The sequence below is a fragment of the Lutra lutra genome, chromosome 11 (assembly GCF_902655055.1).
Source record: "Lutra lutra chromosome 11, mLutLut1.2, whole genome shotgun sequence".
Taxonomy (NCBI): Eukaryota; Metazoa; Chordata; class Mammalia; order Carnivora; family Mustelidae; genus Lutra; species Lutra lutra.
Window position 1 is genome coordinate 108,280,836 of NC_062288.1, and position 22,295 is coordinate 108,303,130.

The 22,295-nt window shown below is 48.1% G+C and overlaps 1 protein-coding gene across 3 annotated transcripts in view; it reads right to left on the reverse strand.

Moving 5' to 3' along the window:
- Positions 1-21,539, reverse strand: part of NCAPG2 (non-SMC condensin II complex subunit G2) — a 64,438-nt gene extending 42,899 nt beyond the window's left edge. The window contains exons 1-9 of one of the 3 annotated variants that reach the window (XM_047694544.1): positions 20,407-21,539; positions 20,050-20,221; positions 14,363-14,551; positions 13,895-14,009; positions 12,236-12,390; positions 9,665-9,799; positions 6,792-6,886; positions 5,461-5,530; positions 2,559-2,645 (exon numbers count right to left, since the gene is read on the reverse strand). In XM_047694544.1, the coding sequence (XP_047550500.1) occupies positions 2,559-2,645; positions 5,461-5,530; positions 6,792-6,886; positions 9,665-9,799; positions 12,236-12,390; positions 13,895-14,009; positions 14,363-14,551; positions 20,050-20,127 (924 nt within the window). In that variant the 5' untranslated portion in view covers positions 20,128-20,221; positions 20,407-21,539. Of the gene's footprint in view, positions 1-2,558; positions 2,646-5,460; positions 5,531-6,791; positions 6,887-9,664; positions 9,800-12,235; positions 12,391-13,894; positions 14,010-14,362; positions 14,552-20,049; positions 20,311-20,341; positions 20,370-20,406 lie in introns of those variants that run through there. The other 2 variants (XM_047694546.1, XM_047694545.1) reach the window with 2 other exon arrangements.
- Between the last annotated feature and the right edge of the window lie 756 nt (positions 21,540-22,295).

Below are 22,295 nucleotides of genomic sequence, written 5' to 3' on the forward strand. Positions count from 1 at the left end.
AGTGGCCCTTCACGGTACCAGCTTAACCCCCAAGCTTGTGAGTAACTGGAGAACAGGCTGGGTGGGCGCTCAGCCTCCAGCCCTTTGTCCTTCTCCCGCCGCCCCCTTCCCTAGCCGGAATCTGCCTGCAACTCTTCCGACTCTCGCCGTCGGCACGAGTCCGTTTCGCCTCACTTCCTTAATTCACCACTCCTGGAACTAAAACTTCATTAATGAAAAGGGGAAAATAAAAATTAAACAGGTTATCCAACAATAGGTTATGCTTTAAGTGAACCTGAACCAATGTTACCCTAAAAGAACTACAGTCTGGGGATTATTTCTTCTGACTGAGAATTCTTTATTTGGGAATTTTTATTGATGGTGGTAAGTGATATTAGACTAGTTCTTCTGTGTGTGTGTACAACATTATCAAGTTTCAGCATCAATGGTATACTCACTTTACAGAAAGTTTTTTTTTTAAGATTTTATTTATTTGAGTGAGAGCAAGAGGGCCCAAGCAGGGGGAGCAGCAGACGGTGGAGAAGCAGGCTCCCTGCTGTGCAGGGAGCCCAGTGCGGGCTTCATTCCAGATTCCTGGAATCATGACCTGAGCCGAAGGCAGACGCTTAACTGACTGAGCCTCCCAAGTACCCCAGGACGATTTCATTTTTATTTACTTATTTATTTATAAGTAGGCTCCACACCCAACATGGGGCTTGAACCCACAACCCTGAGATCAAGAGTTAAGACCAAGTCAGACACTCAACTGACTGAGCCACCGAGGTGCTTCCTCACAGAAAGACTGTCAAACTGCTTTATCGAGTTATAAATCCCGTGCCATAAAGCCGGCTTTCTGAAGTATACAACTCAGTGGGCTTCACTATATTCACAGGGTTGGGCGAGCATTACAAGTACCTGATATTAGTAGATTTTCGTCGACAGTATGGGGATTTTAACTTTCAAATTAACATGTGAAGTGTTTCATAAAGCTTCCTTCAACATATCAGTAATTTATCATACAAATTTGATGTTTACCAAAAAAAGGGATTTGAGGAAGAAGTCATAGTGTGTTATAAGCAATGATAAGAATTAGAGTCCAGGGGCGCCTGGGTGGCTCAGTGGGTTAAGCCGCTGCCTTCGGCTCAGGTCATGATCTCAGGGTCCTGGGATCGAGTCCCACATCGGGCTCTCTGCTCGGCAAGAAGCCTGCTTCCCTCTCTCTCTCTCTCTCTGCCTTCCTCTCTGTCTACTTGTGATCTCTGTCAAATAAATAAATAAAATCTTTAAAAAAAAAAAAAAAAAGAATTAGAGTCCAGGAATATAATGCAAAGAAACTGAAATTTAATATTCTTTCTTTTAATTCTTTGTATTTCTCATAGTTTTACCAAACAGAGATAATCTATACTTACAATATTTTATAATATTTTAATTACTACCAGAGCAGAAAACCAAATGTGAAAAAAAAAGTTTTGGGGGAAAAAGAAGTCTTCACTTATTTGGTACCAAGAAGGAAGCAATTATGTCACAAATTCATCCAGTTGAACATGCTGCCGTTCTTTACCACTAAAAAGAATCGGGAACAACAAGTAAGTGACCCAAGCTGACCTACAACTCAATGAAGCCACACTAGGATTTGTGGCGCTGCGGGTGGGGACAGGCAGCACCTGGATGTGTTAATCTCTGAGTTTCCTCTCTGGATGACTCAAACTTAAGTATCAATAATGTAAAGAAATTTTTTCTTATCTGTTCAAGCCTAAAATAATTAGTATATTTACATCCTACAGATAATAATTTTACTACATAAGAAAGTAAAGAGACAGTCTTTGTGCACTCAGCTTCTTAAAACACAGTTGCCAAAATCAGCAGCAAACACACAAGGCATCACCCCTGGTTCAGGGCACTGATCTTGTATCCTGAACAGACCACATTTTCCAATTCCTACTGCCAAAGCCATTATGATTATCCAACACCTAACAGCGTCTTCATGACACGGATAATAAAGCCTTATTTAGTCAGATCATTTACAACACAAGCATAAAATTCATATCTAAATTTTGAGAGCAACTTTTTAAACATTTTTAATTTAAGTAAATTCGATGCCACATGTGCGGCTCTGTCTCAGTTCCCTGCCATCAGGAGTCACGCTCTACTGACCGGTATCACTGAGATTAGCTTTTAAAAACAAAATTCTTAATCTTAAAAGAAACTACCCAAACATTTATTCCATTTGGTTTATAGAATATCAAAATGGAAATTGATTATGAAAGCAAGCAATAAAAATAATCTCAATATTCTTTTTTGAAAAACTGGTAGTGGCACTTAGTAATGATTCTGGACATTTTTATATCAAAGAATTTAAAGATTATTTGAATAAAGTTCTGACTCTCTTAACAACACACTTTTCTTCTTGTTAAAACTGCCAGCCACCAAATATCAAGATTCTGAGAAAGCCCTTTTAAGCTGATGCCTGTGAGGGGTTAAATTAATTTTAAAAATTAATATAAACAATAATCTAAAAACGGAGAAGATAAGACATTATCTAAAAAACGAAAGACTGGTGGGGCAAGCGCTTTGCTCACCTCGCGCACCCGGGAGTGCACCGGAGACCGGCGCGGAAGGTGGACACCGTGGTGCATGAAGTCCTGGATGCAGCCGTTCTCGATGGTCTGCAACGGCAAGCACAGTGTTAGCTCCGAAGGATGAGGGGACGGGCGGCGCAGCCGCTGGAGTCGGCTCTGCTCATCCTCTATTCCAGGAGGAAAGCACCAGAATCCGCTGCTCAGAGCTCTCCTGCTTTAAATCTATCCCTCTTAGAACCCCTTTACCTTTGATACTCCTTTAGCTTCCTCTATCTTTGATGAAACATCAAGTCTGTGCTAGAGAGCAGGGAAGCTTCCCCCTACCCCTTGAGGCTCGTTCAAGCCAGACGGCTCAGGGACTCAGCGTGGCCTGAGGGCCTCTCCTGGAAGTCATGCTGACCTAGAAGACCTCAGAGGCTGGATCTGTCCAAGAGCCTCCCCAGGGTGATGCTGAACTACATTAAGGTGGGGGCCAGGACTCCGGGTGACTGAAACGAGCTCCTTGAGGGCCACCTTGGGGAGGGAGAGGGCTGGGGGTGGGTGTGGGTCGCTCTTCGGTTAGATCACAACACCTACATACCTCCAGAGCTAGGCAAGGAGGCAGAGCCAACCGCTGGGAGCAGCCCAGTGGACCTTCTGGTCTGTTACCCTACACTCTGCCCCACTCCTGGGGTCCCATGGCTTCAGGGAAGGACACAAGGAAAGCCTGCTACTACCACCAGCCTCCTTCATGATCTCTGAAATACTCCCTTCACCCGAAGATAATAACGAACCTCAGCATCACCACCACGGGGAACCCCATGGACTCGTGACGAAGTGGGGTGTGCGGCACGACCTGTTGACTGTTTGTGCCACAGAAGTCGAGCCTTTAGAGTTACCTCCCAGAATACGGACGTTCTACATGACAACTGACGCAGTTACTTCAACATACCCATGAATGGTACAAGTTTGAAAGACAGAACACGAGGGGAGGAATGCTCTGAGAGTTAAATGATATAACAAGCAAAGGCCGTGGGAGACTTATGGGACCCGGATGCCAAAACCAACCAACAAAAGACACCTTTGAAACAAAGCAGAGAAATTTAAATATTTTCAAAAATACCCAGAAATTGTTAATTTTGTTAAGTATGTCAATGGCATTGTATAACCATATTCCTTAGAGATGCAGACTGAAGTACACAGATATGCAATTTCACATTTGGAACTTCCTTTAAAAATCTGGAGGGAGGGAAGAAGAGAGGGAGAGCCTGAGAAGTACAAAGAGCACTAATTTGGTACAGAATCCAACGGTTGTTTTTAACGACTAACACCCATTATTTTTAAAAATTGAGCTTTATTCATTTTTAGTGACTTCTATATCCTAAGAAGGGTTCAATCCCAGACATCAAAAGTTGCACACACCACCGACAGAGCCAGCCAGGCACCCCTACAAATATCTATTTTTAAAACCACTATTGGAGGGCACCTGGGTGGCTCAGTGGGTTAAGCCGCTGCCTTCGGCTCAGGTCATGATCCCAGGGTCCTGGGATCGAGCCCCGCATCGGGCTCTCTGCTCAGCGGGGAGCCTGGTTCCCCCCCTCTCTCTCTGCCTGCCTCTCTGCCTGCTTGTGATCTCTGTCTGTCAAGCAAATAAATAAAATCTTTAAATAAATAAATAAAACCACTATTGGAGAAAAGGGGGACAAATATTCTTCCCATAAACAAGTATCATGCAGTAATAAAACAATGAAGAAACGTACAGCAATGTCCTGGTTTTGCCCTTTCCTCTACAATATTTCACACTGCAAAACGATCGTAGATATTGTCAGTAGGAATACGAGCGATCAAGTTTTATCTCTAGAAGTGGAAGTCAGTGATAAACCAAGCTTGAGCCGCACAGGAGCAGAGTGGACAGAGGCAGCTCCAGACAGCAGTCAAGCCCTCTCCTACCTCCCAGGTCAGCACCTGCTCCCCGAAGAGCAACGACTCCTCTTTGACTTAGAGTAAAAATTTTACTCTTGGAAAGAAAATATGTTTGAGAATGTAGTATGAGAAGAACATAAAGGACATTAGACAAAAACACTTTCTTCTGATATTTTTCCAAAAGGGCCTTTGAGTCTTACTGTGACCGTGAATTACACAGCCACATCTTCATAACGCAGATATTACAGGCTGTTCAACATTAGCCATATTCAAGAGGAATGTCTTTATAGTTTCAAAAACAATGTAACTAAAACATAAGGGGTAGTTGGAGGTTCCAGAGCAGCGCGGCCCAACGGAAACAGAATCCTAACCACAAATGCAATTTTTAAATTTTCTAGTAGCAACATTAAAAAAAATAAGAAATAGGTAAAATTATTTTCGTAATACATTGTGTTCAGCCCAATATAGCCAAAACATTATCATTTCAACATGCAAGCAATATTTTAAAAACACATTCATAGATATTTTACACTCTTCTCTCTCCACTGTATCTTCATAATCTGGTGTGTTTCTCATACAGTACATCTCAGCGCACACTGGACACATTCCCAGGGCACGGCCGGATAATAAAGCTACCAAAATGACAAGGGACATCTCAAGGAGTGGCAGGAATCCTGGGTCTGTGACTGTGCATGAAAATACATGGGAATGACAGTGAAATCTCAGTCCCATGGAGTCTCATTATCTGGCTTTATTTTCAGAAAAAGCATCAACACAGATTTTTAAATTTTTTTTAAGGTTTTCTTTTTTCCTTTAAGTAATCCCTGTACCCACCGCGGGGCCCAAACTCACAACCCTGAGACCAAGAGTCGCACGCTCTTTCCACCGAGCCAGGCGCCCCTTCAACACAGATTTTAAGTGACTATCCACGATGACTTATTTAGTAAATAGAATACAACAAAAATAAATATTAACATTTAATAAAATGAAAAGAAAATACCTCCAATACTTTCCCTGAGGCCTTTTTCCAAGCTCTGAAATAAACTTCTGCGATGTGTACCATCAAAGATCTATGGGGGGAGAAAAAGTTAATGTAAGTTCAAACCATTAGACTTTTTTTTTCAAGTTTATATATTTTTAGTAATCTCTACACCCAAGATGGGACTCAGACTCCTGATCCCAAGATCAGGAGGGCACACTCTTCCAAATGAGCCAGCCAGGGACCCCAAACCATCACACTCTTAATGTATGTCAGTCCAGGCTCCCTCCTTCCGCAAAGAAGGAGAAATGCCATTACAGACTCATTGCCCGTCAAGTACCTACAGAGACAGGTTATCTACCTGTAGCAGGAAGGAGAAAAGGGAAGAAATTCTAAGAAGGGAAATTGAAGTATCAAACAATCTTCTCCCTTCTCAGTCAAGGTTTCCCCAGAACTTTACTCTTTTCTGTGAAATTCTGAGAACATAATGAGAGCCAAATTCTTCAGTAAAAAAACATGTTTAATCTTATAAATACAATTTTGACTCGGGAGTCAATTTTTGACTTCCCAGATGACTGATTCCCTAAAATACCAGAGTTGATTTTTCAACCAGTTTAGAAATCAACTGTTTCAACCCAAATACTCTGCCCGTGAGGAAACGGGAGGAAGCGCTCCGGCGAACAGGGTGGCTGTGCCGCAGGGACTGGGAACCACGCTCGGCTCTGCACGGCTCTGCACAGACGCCCAGCCGAGCCGGCCTCCAGATGGAGAAACTCCGCAACCAAGCGCACCTCTGGAGCAGAGGGATCCCCGGCAAACGCGCTTGAGCGCTACACCTGATGAGCAGCACTCACTGGCTGCGGGGGCTTCCCGAGGCCGGGAGCTCAGGCCGGCGAGCGCACCCCTGGACTCCTGCCCTGAGGGGCTCTTCCCACCACCGGACAGCGCTCTGTCCACAGGGAACTGGAAGTGTACGTTACAGTCACACGGTATCGGAAGTGCTGGTGACGTGGAATTTACAGCGACCGAGGCTAAGGTTTGACTGGTGAATAATTTGACTATTTAAAGAATGATCACAAATTAACGATCTCAATTTCAGTTTCATTACTGAGAAAGAATGATGTCCGTCCGAAAGCAGGGAAAAGCGCTCTCCAGCGACATAACAGTGCGTGATAAATACACAGTAAAAACAACAGCACACAGTAAACAGGACATAACAAATAATATAATCTTAAGAGATAATTTTTAAAGCTTCCAACACATTAATATAATTTTTTAAAAAGTCAGGTCAAATAGAATATTTCATAATCAGATTAAGACAGCACAAAATATTAACTGCCTTTAATACTTACTTTTGTAATCCCTGTAACTGGTTTTTAATGGTCTCATGGATCATTTTAATAAAATTTATATTCCAACTGAAGAGAGAACTAAGAAATCTTCTTCCCTATAAATTAAAAAAAAAGATATAATGTTGAGGGGCGCCTGGGTGGCTCAGTGGGTTAAGCCTCTGCCTTCGGCTCAGGTCATGATCCCAGGGTCCTGGGACTGAGCCCCTCATCAGGCTCTCTGCTCAGCGGGGAGCCTGCGTCCCCCACTCTCTCTGCCTGCCTCTTTGCCTACTTGTGATCTCTGTCTGTCAAATAAATAAATAAAATCTTAAAAAAAAAAAAGATATAATGTTGAAATTGCAACCAAATAAAAAGTTCCTGATAACTAAAAAACAAACAATTCTTTGGATGTTCAGTAACACGAAAGTCTGTTATTCCCAGTGAAGGAAGCAGACATAATTGTAACTCGGGACGGCCATCTGGCCTTGGAGTGACAGAGAGGGGCAGCAGGGCAATGGCCAGGAGACCCTCCCTGTGGAGGCCCAGCAGCAGACACCCCTGATCTCCTCCCATGCTCGACCGCAGGGATACACAGACACCTACCATGCTGCCCAGAAGCTCAATTAAACAGTCCACAAACATTTCATTCCAGCTCTATCTACATGACCTAAAATCAAAGAATGCTTACAACTTAGCATTTTGGGGTGGAACAGAACCGAACGTCCCTTGATTTCATCTTTCATAAACGAGAAAACAGGATTTGTGAAGAGGCTCCGCGTCTGCCAAACTAGAACGTTCAAATAAACAAACTCCCCATCTTAGTCCACGCGCGCCAGCAGATGACACATGACCCTCAGAAGCAGGACTACCTGCCGACACTCGGAACAGCCCATAAAACACGTCCACCAAGAAGTCCCTCACCAACACCACCATCATCTCCTCACTGCTCACCCGTCCAGCACGACTGTCTCTTCGATCCACAGAAATGCAACACACTCTGGTACAGACAGCAGGGCACCCAGGCTGGCAACAGGCAAGTTCAAAACAAGTATTTATTGCAAGTAACTTGCTGTTACAGCACAAGGTGTTTGTCCTTTACCAGAATAATAGGAAACGGCACTAACGAAAGTAAGGACTCATTAGGGAACTAAGTTTAAATACCACAAATTCAAAAGACATCAATCCGAACACAACGGGGGGGGATGTTAACACAGACAAACATTTGTATCTTTACAACAACTTGCACTTACACGGTGATATGCAGGTCACCGTGCACTATGGACAAGTCACTATAAAGACAGCTGACTTGTCTGAACTCCCTCTTGGCTACTTTGCTCTCCTTAGACTCAACCACAGTCCTGGAGACGCCGAGGGCACAGACCTCAGGTGCGGCCTCTTTTCCAACAACGATGATGCAGTGAGAGCACCTCCCACATGCGCAGTCCCTGCCAGGCACTGTGCTCAACATTCTACACACGTCACCTCGTGTGCTCCTCGGGACTCCTAAGAAAGACGCACCATGGTTCCTATCTTACAGAAGGAAACATGAGGTTCAAAGTAGTCTGATCAAAGCTACCACCCAGTAAGTGAACAAACAGAGATCTAAAAACAGCCTTTCTGGCCTGGGAGCTGAAGGCTTTGGTCACCATGGTCAGTACCCATATGTGGCCCTTTACACTAGTTGGCTGGAGACGGTGCACGGGAGTGGGCAAAGCATGACCACGTTTTCGCCCCTGACCAGCCACAGGACCCTGAACAAACTTCATTTATGAGCCTCCAAACCAGTACTCCTCCTCCTCCTCTGAGAAATCTTTCCCCACCTACTTTGGGGAGGAGAGACGACTTCCTCCTTTGGCCTCATATGTATCTGTGACACCACGAGCAATCAGAAAGAAAGGCTCTTCTCTGTAATACAAACAATGACTGTCTCTGCATCCCTAGCATGGGAATACAGTCCATGTTCAGTAAAGGACTGCGTAAGAATCCCACGAGAACAATTCAGACGTGTCTAAGAGAACTATGCAAGCTACTATTTTGTTTTCTAAAAACCACGTTCACAGAAGTAAAAAAGATTAACTTTAAAAATATATTTATGTAAGACAACATATCTAAAATATTATCATTGAAGTATGTATTAAGTATATAAAAATTGTTAGTGAACATTTTACATGCTCTTTTCACAGTGAATTTTGAATCCATGTATTTAGCTGAAGGCCACAACTCGACTGGCCGTAGTCCATGTGCTCCGTAGCTACATGTGGGAATGACCACCCAAATGGACAGTGCAGCAGTACCCAGAAGCTTCTCTGGATTGACTAGATCGCAGGAAAAGAAGTCAAGAATACTGTGAGACGATGGTTCTGAGTCAATGCCACTTAGCCTCAAATTAGGGCAGAGGGTCAGGTCTGATCTACTGGGAAATGCTTATTCAACCTTATTTTCAATTATTCTTTCTTTTTCTTTCATTGAAGAAATGAATTTTTTTTTAAATTTCGTTAGTGAACATACAGTGTAATGTTGGTTTCTGGAGTAGAGTTCAGTGATCCGTCACTCACCTGTGACACCCCGTGCTCATTACATCACGTGCCCTCCTTAACGTCCAGCCCCAGGTAGCCCACCCCCCACCCAATCATTCTCAAAGTGCAATCACAGGTCCCCCAGATTTACAGCCACCTCCTACCATCTGCTTTAATGATGAAATACGTTTGCAAATTCACTATTTGTAAAATGTGTGAGTACTGCTACGGGGAAAAATGAGCAATAAATGTAACAACTCTTGACAGCGAGGCCGCCTCACTAAAGCGCTGTGTGTACAAGAGCGACTACAGTAACTCGGGAAAAACGTCCATTAAAAAGCAGCGCACAAAAGTACCAAAACAGAAACACCTAGTTACCTCTTCTTTCCTGATGTATTTCACACTCATGAAACACTCAAGTAGCATATCTTTAATGTCTTTACTTTCCTCTAAGTCATAATCAAAGCAATATAACGCCTGGTGAATACGCCAGAGCCGACATATGTCTGCACCCTGGGAAGGACACAAAAAGGAAGAGGTTAGTTTTTTAAAAAATAATTAAGGTCACATTTCAAATTTACGATCAGAATGCTTTCTATAGTAAATAATTAAACTCTGGATCATTCATCAAAAGAAACCACGGCAAAGGCACCCAGAAGCACCCACAGGCACCACGGTCTGGTTTCCGCATGTGGAGTCCGAGCCTGCACTGCCCAGCGCGGCAGCCACCAGCCCATCAGGCTACAGGGCACGGAAGCGTGACCTGTGCACGAGGAACCCCGCACTCAGTAGTCTTCACTAGGAGTGAAACTTAAATAGCCCCATGCTTCTTGGGGTGCCCATACACCGACGGCACAGGAGTAAAACACTAGAGACATTGAATAAAGTCTGGATTTAAAAGCTAAACAAAGGGTGCCTGGGTGGCTCAGCGGGTTAAGCCGCTGCCTTCGGCTCAGGTCATGATCTCGGGGTCCTGGGATCGAGTCCCGTATCAGGCTCTCTGCTCAGCAGGGAGACTGCTTCCCTTCCTCTCTCTCTGCCTGCCTCTCTGCCTGCTTGTGATCTCTCTCTGTCAAGTAAATAAATAAAATCTTTTAAAAAATAAATAAATAAAATAAAATAAAAGCTAAACAAAAAGAGAAAATGGATTTGTTTTAAACAGAGTTTAAAAAGGTAAACGAACAACGGCTTCAGGATAAATCCTGACAAGCCCAAGGCAAGTGAGGAAGCAGCAGTCTTTGTCATCAAACCGCCAGTTCCTTGGAGGCCACGGTGAGGCAGACCCAGACGGTGGGGGCGTGCTGAAGGCCAAGCCTGCTAGAAAGCTCTGGCAACGTGTATCAGAAGCTCCAAATGCGCACCAAGCGCAAACCCACTGGCCTAAGAAGGTCACCGCTAGGAACCGGTCATAAGGAAGTAAGGGTATGAGGGGAGAAGACAAAGAGAAATTCCTAAACATCCCTAAATTAGGAATGATCACCTTAGGTAGTGGAATTACAGAGAGTTTCCATCTTACCATTTTCCCTTTTCTTCATTTGCCCAATTTTCTAAGATGAACCTAAGTATCTGTTGTTCTCTTGATCAGAGGATAAAACTGTTCTTTTTTTGGAATTCTTTTTTTCTTTTTAAAGATTTTATTTGTTTATTTGACAGAAAGAGAGACACAGTGAGAGAAGGAACACAAGCAGGGAGAGTGGGAGAGGGAAAGCAGGCTTCCTGCTGAGCAGGGAGCCTGATGCGGGGCTCGATCCCAGGACCCTGGGATCACGACCTGAGCCGAAGGCAGACACTTAATGACTGAGCCCCCCAGGCTCCCCCTTTTTCTGAAATTCTTAACTAGACACCAAAGATGAAAGGCTGAGAAACGGACCAAGTTAAATCCAATCCTCAAATCTGCTCTCCAAAACTTCATCAGACCTAGACTGCCATCTGACGCAAGCCCACCTCCTACACGTGTAGCCCCTGAACGCGGGCCCGAGGCCTTCCCTACACTCCCGCCCCCTTTCACCCTTGACCGCGCATGTCCACTCCCGTGCAGCCCGAGGTGGGTCTGCCTCTCAGAGGACCACACTAACACAGACAGCGACTCCCACTCACCTGCCTCAGTGAACCCATCCCTTCCTGGCCACTAATACCCACTTTTGCTAACAGTGGTAATGTATCCCTTTAAAAACCGCATTTGCAGCAAAAAGATGTGGCCATGCAACCCGGTTGAGAACGTCTGAGAAGGTCTGGCACCTGCTGCCTCCCTGCCTCTTCTTCCTGTCTGGAACTCCGCACAAGGGAAGATGGAGCAGCTCCTTGTACCAGGAAGTGACAAGAGGGAGGACAAGGACCACACAGCCCGGAAGACAGGAGAAAACCTGCATCAGACTGCAATGTGGATGGGATGCTAGGGGGCTCAGTCGGTTAAGTGTCTGCCTTTGGCTCAGGTCATGATCCCAGGGTCCTGGGATTTGGTTCCGCATCAGGCTCCCTGCACGGCAGGGAGTCTGTTTCTCTGTCTGCTCTACTGTACCCCTCTCTGACAAATAAATAAAATCTTAAAAAAAAAAAAATTACAAAGACCGCAATGTGGAGCCAGCACCCGCTGTCCACCCCTCAACATCTTGGGTTAAAAAGACCCTAACTGGGGCACCTGGGTGGCTCAGTGGGTTAAAGCCTCTGCCTTCGGCTCAGGTCATGATCCCAGGGTCCTGGGATCGAGCCCCATGTCGGGCTCTCTGCTCAGCAGGGAGCCTGCTTCCTCTTCTCTCTCTCTCTGCCTGCCTCTTTGCCTACTTGTGATCTCTGTCAAATAAAATAAATAAAATCTTAAAAAAAAAAAAAAAAAAGACCCTAACTGGGGAAGCAGCTGCAGTTAGGCTACTAGTGAGCGAACATAATTCCTAACTGGTGTGAACAGGTGCACTATCAAAGGAAGGTATGTTTTTTAAAGAGTAAACATACTGTTTTAGTCTCTAGACTCTTCCTTAATAGCATGATAAAAGCAGTCTTTCCCATATCTTCCTTGGCAGGCAGGCCTTTCTCCCACCATATGACACATAAATCCTGAATGGAACTCTGCAGCTTTCTTTCAGATTCAGGTAATGCATATAAAATACCTAAAACAGAGTACAGTAATTGTCCCATTAGTAGAGTAAACCGCTATTAGTTGAGATTTAATGGTGTAAAGTACTGCGACTCATAAAGGTTTGCTAAGCAAACACCAGTTTGTTTAACTTGCCAGAAATTTATATACATTAGTTATAGAATATAAACGATGTACCTTTAAAAAAACCGTTAACTACTATTATAAAAGCAGACCCAGTAGAATACAGAATTTTAGGACTGGAAGACTCAGAGGGGTCACACTGCCCCAACCCTTCACTTAAGAGAGGCAGGGATTCAAACTACCCAGACGTAAGTACACCCACAGGTACCACTCACTGAACCCCACCCAGGCCAGGTGTGGCCAGCACTAATCCCCTGCACCTGTCCTTCCCAGGCTGGCCTCAAATCCCGGCTCGCCGGGGAAAAAGAGTGAAAGCAGTAATTATAATGAATACAAAAACTACAGTGCTTTTATTAACAGAAAAGCTCAAGAAATGAAATGAAAATACTGATAATATGCTCATAACTGTAATCCACAGACTTCCGTCTGCCATTACATGCACGTGAAGTTCCTGAGTCGATGGGAAGTAAGGAACGACTACGAGGCTGGCACTAAGCATTTTACAAAACAGTGTTTGGAGACTGTGAGAACAAACTGCGGTGACGTTCGCAAAGCACTGGGAACTATTTATATACTTCTTAATAAGACATAACTTCTTAATAAGACATTGTATTTCAATACAAGAATTCTGAATAAAACAGATACATAAATCCAAGTGGCACCAAGAATGAAGAGTCTGACAGGAGAGTTTGTCACATGGAGCTAATTAGTTCATAGGGTGAAGGTGAGGACACTGAGATGATTTTTCTTAAAGCTCATTAAAACTTGTTTTGCATCTTTTTTACCTATAAAATAGTTTTATGTAAACATTTTATAATCAGAGATTCTCACTAATTCATAGCGTCCCTCCTCAATTAATAACTACAGTTTCACAGTTTAGTTAAAACCTGAAAAGCACCATGAGATAAATTTTAATAGTAAAGCTCCCCTAAGAGTCAATAATTATTCCTCAGGTCATGTTCATAACACATTTCAAGAAAAAAAAATGCAATGTCACAAATGCTTGGTTGAGCTGAAACTTTCTGGCAGTAATCACCAGTTGAGGAGTTCATAGTCAGACCATTTTCCCTTAATAAGCTCTTATCACTTAAGAGCTACAGGGTCCTGCAGGTCAAATAAGACATTCTGGAAAATCTGAAAACAACGAGCAGTCGTTATTCAGTAATGCACAATTTTCAGCACCTGAAACAGTTCTACATGGCTTAAATTAAGTGAGTTCATCAGGACTGTTCTTAAAAGACTACTTCTTTGCTCCTTTCCTAGTTGAAGTAAAAGAGCTTATATGCACAGTCATGCCTTACTACCTCCACTTCTACGTGACGACTGTTTCCTTTGACAGAGAATCGCTAGATGCCCACTTCTGAACTTGTCACGTCATCACAAACTCAACTCACCATTCAGCATAACCGCACATTCCAGTAAGTCTTCATAGTTCTCACTCTCATTTATTACGGGTACAGAAGCAAGAACCACAGATGTAACTGCATGAATTATTTCTATGTTTTTTTTCTACAAATGAAAAAAAAAAATCAAAGTTCAAGTGATTTAAGATCAACTTAAAATACAATTTTTAAAAGAAATGTGAATGTTACTAAATTTATAAAAATCAACCCACACTTGTAGCTTATTCTAAAAAGTGAATTAAAATTTGAATACAGGTCATTTGTGCACAAAGAACAGCAACAATGAACAGAAGACTAATAATGGCAGGATTGGGAAAAGTAAAACTATAATAAACAGATTTCTAATATTCTTAACTTCTAACTTTAAGTTTCTTCTTAACTTAAAATTCAATTCTACACATTAACTAATTTTTAACAGAGAAAAGGTAACAAGTTTTATATCTGAAGGACGACTCCTACCATTTTTGAATCATGCTCTGTTTCCATCTCGTCTTCACCCTGGACTTCCACCGTCTGCCACCCAGCCACTGGGCTTTCTAACAACACATCTGTTAACAAATTCTTGAGCCTCTGCCATAGCTCTTCCTTCTGTTTCCTTGATAATTCATCTAGTAATTCATTTAGGCTGAAAGGGTCAGAAGCATCTTTCTGCAAAGTAAATAGCAATTGTTATATTTTAGATAAAAAAATTAGTTCTATCCCTTTTTTAATGGCATCAAAAGTCTAAGCGCTAAGTTAATTATCAACTCAAGAGCCGAGTTGTAGTTTTGTTTTGTTTTGTTTTGTTTTTTAAAGAATTTATTTATTTATGTGGCAGAGAGAGCACAAGCAGGCAGAGAGGCAGGCAGAGAGAGAAGAGGAAGCAGGCTCCCTGCTGAGCAGAGAGCCCAATGTGGGGCTCGATCCCAGGACTCTGAGATCATGACCTGAGCTGAAGGCAGCGGCTTAACCCACTGAGCCACCCAGGCGCCCCTGAGTTGTAGTTTTGAAATACTTTTCCTACAGGGAAAAGTACAGGAATTACAAGACAGAAAGCAGATTCCAGGATGCCTGCGTGGCTACGTTGGTTATATGTCCGCCTTTGGCTCAGGTCGTGATCCCGGGGCCCTGAGATCCAACCCACACTGGGCTCCCTACTCAGCGGGGAGTCTGTTTCTCCCTCTCCCTCTGACCCCTCTGCCAGCTTGTGTGCTCTCTCTCAAATAAATAAATTTTAAAAGTAAGATTAAGATAAAATAATAAAACAGAGAGTAGCAGCTCCCTCCTCTACCAAGTCAGCAATAGTAACCTGGTCTTTGGAGTTTAAAATTTCACCCGCTTAAAAAGACCCTCTCTAGGGGCGCCTGGGTGGCTCAGTGGGTTAAAGCCTCTGCCTTCGGCTCAGGTCATGGTCCCGGTGTCCTAGGATAGAGCCCCACATTGAGCCCCACATGGAGCCCCACATCGGGCTCTCTGCTCAGCAGGGAACCTGCCTCCTCCTCTCTCTCTCTGCCTGCCTCTCTGCCTACTTGTGATCTCTGCCTGTCAAATAAATAAATAAAATCTTTAAAAAAAAAAAAAAAAAAAAAAGGCCCTCTCTACAATCAGTCCGTCCAGACGTCTACCATGTCCAGGCCTGTCACAAGGGCACGAAAGTGTGCTGGAGCTACACAACTGGCGTGGTATAGCTCCAGCCCCCAACACAGCAAAGCCAACTGAGTATTTGCAGTGTCTGATCTCCTGCCCAAAGTGGGCCCTCAACACCCGCCTCTCACTCGTCGTCCCCAGACATCATTCTCTCCCATTAGCCAACGACACTACATCAGACCCTCTCAACTGTCCTTACAACCCCTGACCCAAGCATTTCCTCTCTGAGCGGGTGAGCTCACTTATTCTGACACAGCAAATGGAAACCGTCATCGAAAGGGTAGAGGGTCCATTACAAAGGGAACACCGGCAGCTCATGTGAGCACAAAACAGTCTCGTGACCCGACGAGTAAAGTAAGAACCAGCGAAACTACTGACGGTAAGTAACTGACCAGTAACAGACCGCATCGCCACGCTGCAGAACACCGACGAGTAAACACGGAAGGAACATGCGGCTGGGAAATCACAATTTCAGAGCCGTTATACTAATAACTGATTCGGGCAACAATCATCAGTCGACATGCAGACTCGTGGGTAGAAGTTGGGTGAGGAGCAGGGTGCTTCCCTGATCTCCACGGGCGTCCCCAGTGAGGACCACGGGCTGCTTGCGGAAGTGAAGCGAGTAGCTGCACAGGGGAGAACCCCGGACGACCGCCAACCTCAGGTGTCGGATTAAAACTAACCTCACCAGCAACGGGACAAACGGACATCATTGCCTCCGCTGAGGAAGACAAAACACCACTTAGGCAGCTCCTGCCAAAGTGCATAAAACAAATGTAACCAAATCATCAGGTAAGCGCAAGCTGAAGGGCACGCCACAGGCCGCCGCTACACCCTTCACACGTGTCCGTGTGATGATACATGAGGCAGCGCCAAGAGCGCTCTGGGCTAGAGGAGGTAACAAGTCAGACAACACCATGCGACGTGCGGGACTGAGCGGGGCCCTGGACCAGGGAAAAACATGACCAAGTGTGCAGACGGTAGAGCCCTTGTGCCAATGTCAACTTCCCTGACTTTTAGAATTTCTACTGTGATGACATAAGAGAAAATCTCTGTTTAGGCAACTACACACCGAAACCTGTGGGGATCAGACAAATGCCTGCAAGAGACTTCCAAACGACTCGGGAAGGACAGGGAAAGGCCGGGAATGAAAAAGAAAACACGGCAGATGGTAACGGGCAAAACTGAGTGCAGGGATTCAGAATTCTTCTGCAACTCTCCTTCACCTCTGCCGTTCTTCCAGTAGCAAAGGGGGGGTCAGGTAGCGTCTCCAGGGCCCTCTGAGGCTACCTCCCCACCCTCACTCCTACCATCCGCCCTCCTCTCCCAGGAAGCCCCACCTGAGCTGTCCAGGTGTGCACTTGCCTTGGGGTCTTCCCCTCCCCATCCCTCTTGTCCAGAATTCTCCTCCCTCAGTCTCCAGAGGGCCCGGTCCCACCTCTGACAAAATCACACTCCCATCCTCTTACCGTGTGCCTCCCCCTCCCCTCTAGAACCTAAGCTCTCTTTGGGCAGAAACTTGGTATATGCTGTACCCCAAGCCCCAGAGCAGAGCCTGGCATCCAGACAGCACTCAGGACAAGCTCGTTAAAAGGCACTTATCCTGGGCCCTGATTCTCCGACTCTCAACACGAATCCTTGATTCTCGGAGAACCACTGAGGACAGAGTCAGTGCTGCTCTACAACAGCAAATTTGAAATGCAAATTTGTTTTAATGCGAACAACACATAAGAGAACAATTTCAGCAAAAGGCAATTTCTGGTTTACTTAGGTGGGATTTCACCAGAACGTGAATGCAGAAAACTGCATGCACTGAGCGGAGCCTCGGAGGCGCAGAAAACACACACCCCAGACACCTGCCAGCTCCTGGGACCCCACATGTGCTGCAGGCCACACCATCCACACCTGGGTCCATCCCACCTTCAAGACCCACCTTGATGCAACCCTCTGACCAGTAAGTACTATCTCTTCAGTGTTCCCTGTCCTCCCAGCCTGGTCTTTTTCTTCTCTTCCTGTCACACAAAGCATTGGCAGGCTAGCCCATGGGAGCCCAGGCACCCACTTCCAACTGCAAACTTAGGATCTTTTTCAAGATAAATGTCATGTTTACAGGGCACCTGGGGGGCTCAGTGGGTTAAGCCTCTGCCTTCGGCTCAGGTCATGATCTCAGGGTCCTGAGATCGAGTCCCAAGTGGGGCTCTCTGCTCAGCAGGGAGCCTGCTTCCTCCTCTCTCTCTGCCTGCCTCTCTGCCTACTTGTGATCTCTCTCTGTCAAATAAATAAATAAAATCTTTAAAAAAAAATGTCATGTTTGCTATGGTATTTATGTACTTCTTAGCGAGTTAACTTGTATAAAACTACTTATTAGGTCACCATCTTTTTTAAATGTGTCACTGATGAGGTGTTTGAGTGTCATGCCCTTAACCCCTTGTCACATAATCCTGGTTTTCACTGTTGTTCTGCAGAGTATAGTGATTTTTGGCAATTTCCGGCATTGTGTATGTTGCATTACAGCAGAACTGACTGTATGTAGGCAGGTCCACTTAGTAGGCCTTAAACTGACTTCGTTATCTGGCTGACCACGTAAAACTGCCATTATTAACTACCCTGACCTACAGAATGGCATTTCATATCTTTCAACTCAAAGAAAACAAGTGCTGCACAATTCTACATCTTCTTGTTTTCATGTTAATTAAGAACTACACGGTGATTGAGATACTAAATTACTAAGTGTTAATAACGCTTGGCACTCGTGAACTAAAACGAATGCCCAAGAATATGAGGACGAGCTCAGCATCCTCCCCAGACGTCCGTTGCCGAGCAACCGTCCGAGGCTCTGGAGCACATGACCCGGGAAGTCGGCGGCAAGCACCTCACAGGGCGCTGTCACCACAACAGCAGTGTGATCTTGCACGGACTGTGCTAACCAAACGCTGCTACTTTGGCCTTCTGAATTTAAATTAATATCCCCTCCACTTCACCATCATCAGCTCAGCCTGTGGTACTGACGCTGCGACACCAGTGTGCAACGGCAAAGCTTACAGACTCCAAACCACGTGTGCGTTGCACACCTAATACAATGCGCATCAGCAACACTCCTACAACAGGCGTCAGGCAGCGTCTAGACCGTCCGCTGCGACAGACACTCCTGCGATGGGCTGATGTGCGTTCATGCCGGTCATTTTCAAGTTTACAGAGAACCACTTTACAATGCAAAATCGCACTAGAAGCTCATTTCCTCTTAAAAAGAAAAATGACTTCATAAATGTTTCTAAAAACAAATTTCCTATTAGGATACCCTCTACCTCTTAATTACTACTAACTTAATTTCCAGTGCACGAGCGGAACAAGCGAGGTGTGCGTCTCCTTCCCCAAAGTCGCAGTGCTTTAGAGCTGGCTCCTTAGGGTCAGGGCTCCTCAGAGTTCTGCCCTAGGCTACGCTTCTCTCACTGCACTACAGTTGATCCCCTGCGTTCCCATGACTGGAGCTCCCCAGCGCCCCTGAGGACACCCAAATCTGTCTCTCCCCAGGCCTCTTTCCTGGACCTCAGATACATCACCTTGTGCATGTCCCCTGGCAGTCATCCAGAACACCCCACACTGAGCCTGCCTTGCCCCCACGTCCGTGATCTCACCGAAAGGCACCACAAGTCAGACCCTGGAACCTGCCTCAGCCCTGTCCCTGGCCTGCGTCCAGTCAACAGCACCACCACCTCACCACCGGCCAGCTCACAAAGGCACCCACATCTCCCAGGCCCATCTGATAATGCGGCCACCATCATGCAGGGCACGGCCAGCTCATGCCTCTCCGGGTTCTCGTGCTGCCCTCTTCAACGTGTGCACGTACAAGCCCCACGGCTCTCGGGATTAAGTCTCAGTTCACTCAAGAGGCAGGAAGGACTGACGTCATCTGAATCTCAGCCCCCGCCTCTTTCTGACCTGGCATTTCTACACCCTAACCCCACCGAATGTCCTCAGGTTCAAACAGCAGCTGCCTTCTCCGGTCTTCAAAGCCATCCCCTCTACTTGGAGAGGTCCTTCCCTACACCCATCTTTGACTGGCTGACTGGTCTCCTCTTTGTATCATAGCTTCCACACCCTTCCCGCAGGGACGGAACACAGTCCATGGCTGGATTTGGGCCCCTCCCATACCCTTGCCCTAGCTTAGCCTTTTTACTCTGGTGGATTTTCACACCTGCATGTACCACAGCACTGGGAACGACCCGAGGACCAAGAGAGCAGTCCTCCTCACTAGGCCACGCACAAACAAGGGGTCGGTAACTATGGAAGTAACGAGCAGCACACGGTGTGACATCACTTAGCACTCTTACACTCCCGTAAAGTGAAGCAGGAAATACAATTTGTGAATCGTTGCCCATCAGCAGGTGTATTTGAGGACAGTGTTGTGTTTTTTTTTTTAAACAAACCTTGGTCTCTGAAGATTCACTCAGACAAGTACATTTCATCTGTGGATGGAATTAACAGTCAGACCATAACAAAGCACTGAATATAAAACTTACATCAAGTTGAACAAACTGCAAAAATTCTCCAATCAGCTCCTTGGACACAGCTCGGACGAATGTCTCTCGTTTCTCCATGACAGATGAAAGTGGTTTTCATGCGGCATTTACTCTGTAACCCTCCCAGAAAACACAATCTTCCTCAAACTGGAACTTGCAAATATACCTTTTCCTACAAGATATAATTTGGGACTAACATCCGGAATTACAACAAACAAACAAAAAACCACAGGCGTTTTTTAACACTATTCTGAGAGTAAGCTAGAATATCTAAAAATAATTCTGTCTTTACCGTCCCAACAGAGCACGACGTTACGACCGTGGGCGCGAGAGAAACGCAGACGGCTGGGAGGTCACCTCCAGGCAGGTCTGGGTCCGCGCAGTCGGTCCACGGAAGCCGGGTCCAGCACAGCGCGGGCGAGGAAGTCTCGGCGGCGCCCGGAGAAAGCTGAAAGCGCTGAAAGCAAAAAGCCAACAGAGGGAGAGAGGCTGACCGCAGCGGCCGACTCCCGCAGGCCGCCCTTCTCCGCGGCCACTCCGCTCTCACCACAGTCCCGGGGGCCTCGCCTGCGGTTCACCCGGGAGCTCGTTAGCGGGCGCAGGTGCGGGAGGCGCGCGCCGCCACGGCTCCTACCCAGTCCTGCGGGAGCCGGAGCTCGGGGACCGCGCGCAACCCCCAGCCCGGCCTGGGCCTCCCACTCAGCACCCGGGGCCGGCGGGGCTGAGCCGTCCAGCCCCCGACGGAGGCGCGGCCAGAGGGCGGAGCGGACGCGCGGCGAGGCCGCTCCCGCGAAGACCCGCGAAGACGCCCCGCTCCGTCCCCGTCAGAGGGAGCAGAGCGGAACCTCCCCGGCCCGGCGGGAACACACAGCCCCAGGTTGTCTGCGGAGCTGCGGACGCACGACCCGCGGCCGGCCGGGCGGCAGGGAGGGGCCAGCCGCAAGCGCGATGACTAATTCTGGCCGCTGTCCGCGCCCGGAGCCCTCGGCACCCCGCGCCTCCGACGCGCGTCCGGGAACTCTCCCCCGGGGCCGCCCGCGCCCCGGCCCCCTCCTTCAGGCTCCGTCCGAGCACGGCCTCCCCGCGCTCGGCCCCGGGCCACCGCCTCTCGGCCTCGCGCCCTAGCCGTGGCCCCGCGGTCCGTCTGCGGACTACGGGCGCCCCGGCCCTCGGCGTCCCGCCCGACGCGGGGCTCCGGCTGGGGCGTCGTGTCACCTCGCAGTGACCGGTCCGCGGAGCACACGGGGTCCCGCGCCGCGGGGACGTGAGCGCCGGCCGGGGACGCCCGGCGCTGGGCAGCTCCTGTGGACGGGGCGGCCGCGCCCCCGGAGGCGGCCGTTCTCGGGACAACGACCGCCGCGAGGGGCGGGGACCCGGGCGGCGGGGGTGGCCCAGCGCTGGGGCTGCGGAGGGGGAGTATCCCCTCGGGGTCGGGGCCGCGGTCCCCCCGGACTCAGCCGCGGGCGTCGGCGCGCTCAGGCCCCGGGGCCGCCTCCGAGCCACCGGCGTCGCTGCGGGACTGCGGGCCCCACCCGCCCGGCCCCCGCCGCGTCCCGACCGTCGCCCCCGCCCGGAGCGCCCCCGCCGACCCGCACCGCGGCGCTCACCTCGTCCCGCAAGCCCGCCGCTTCCCGCGCTCGGACCAGATTCAAACCCGCCCGCGCGCGCGACGCGCCGCGCTCCGCCGCCCGGGCGTCATCACGCGCCGCTCTCGCGAGAGCCGAGCGCGCCTGGGCGGGGTCCGCCGGAGGACCCGCTGCACGCCCCGCCCCGCGCCTCCGCCCCGCTTTGAGCCCCGGCCCCGCCCCGCGACCCCGCCCCGCTCTGAGCCCCGGCCCCGCCCCGCGACCCCGCCGGCCACGCCTCTCCCACGCCCCGCAGAGACGCCGTGCGGTCGTGCGGGGGTTTCGGCGGCCGGCGCGGGGGCGACGCCGGCGTGACTGCGGAGACGGACTTGGAAGCCGCGGGCCGCTGCAGGCCTCGGTGCGACCCGGCTGGGGGGCGGCCGGTGAGCGGTCGGGTCCCCCCCGTCCCCCGATCCGGCCCGCACACGGCCCCCGCCGCGCCGGTTCCGCACGCCGTGTCGCGCGAGACGGGCTCGTGGGGCGTCGTGGGGCTCGTCGTGGGCGTGGGACGCGCGGGCCCGTCCATCGGGGGTGGACCGGCGCGCGGTGCTGCGGTCGCGCCTGTCCTCGGGGTCGGCGCTCGCGGGAGCGGAATGAAGACACGCGCCCTGCGGCCTCCCC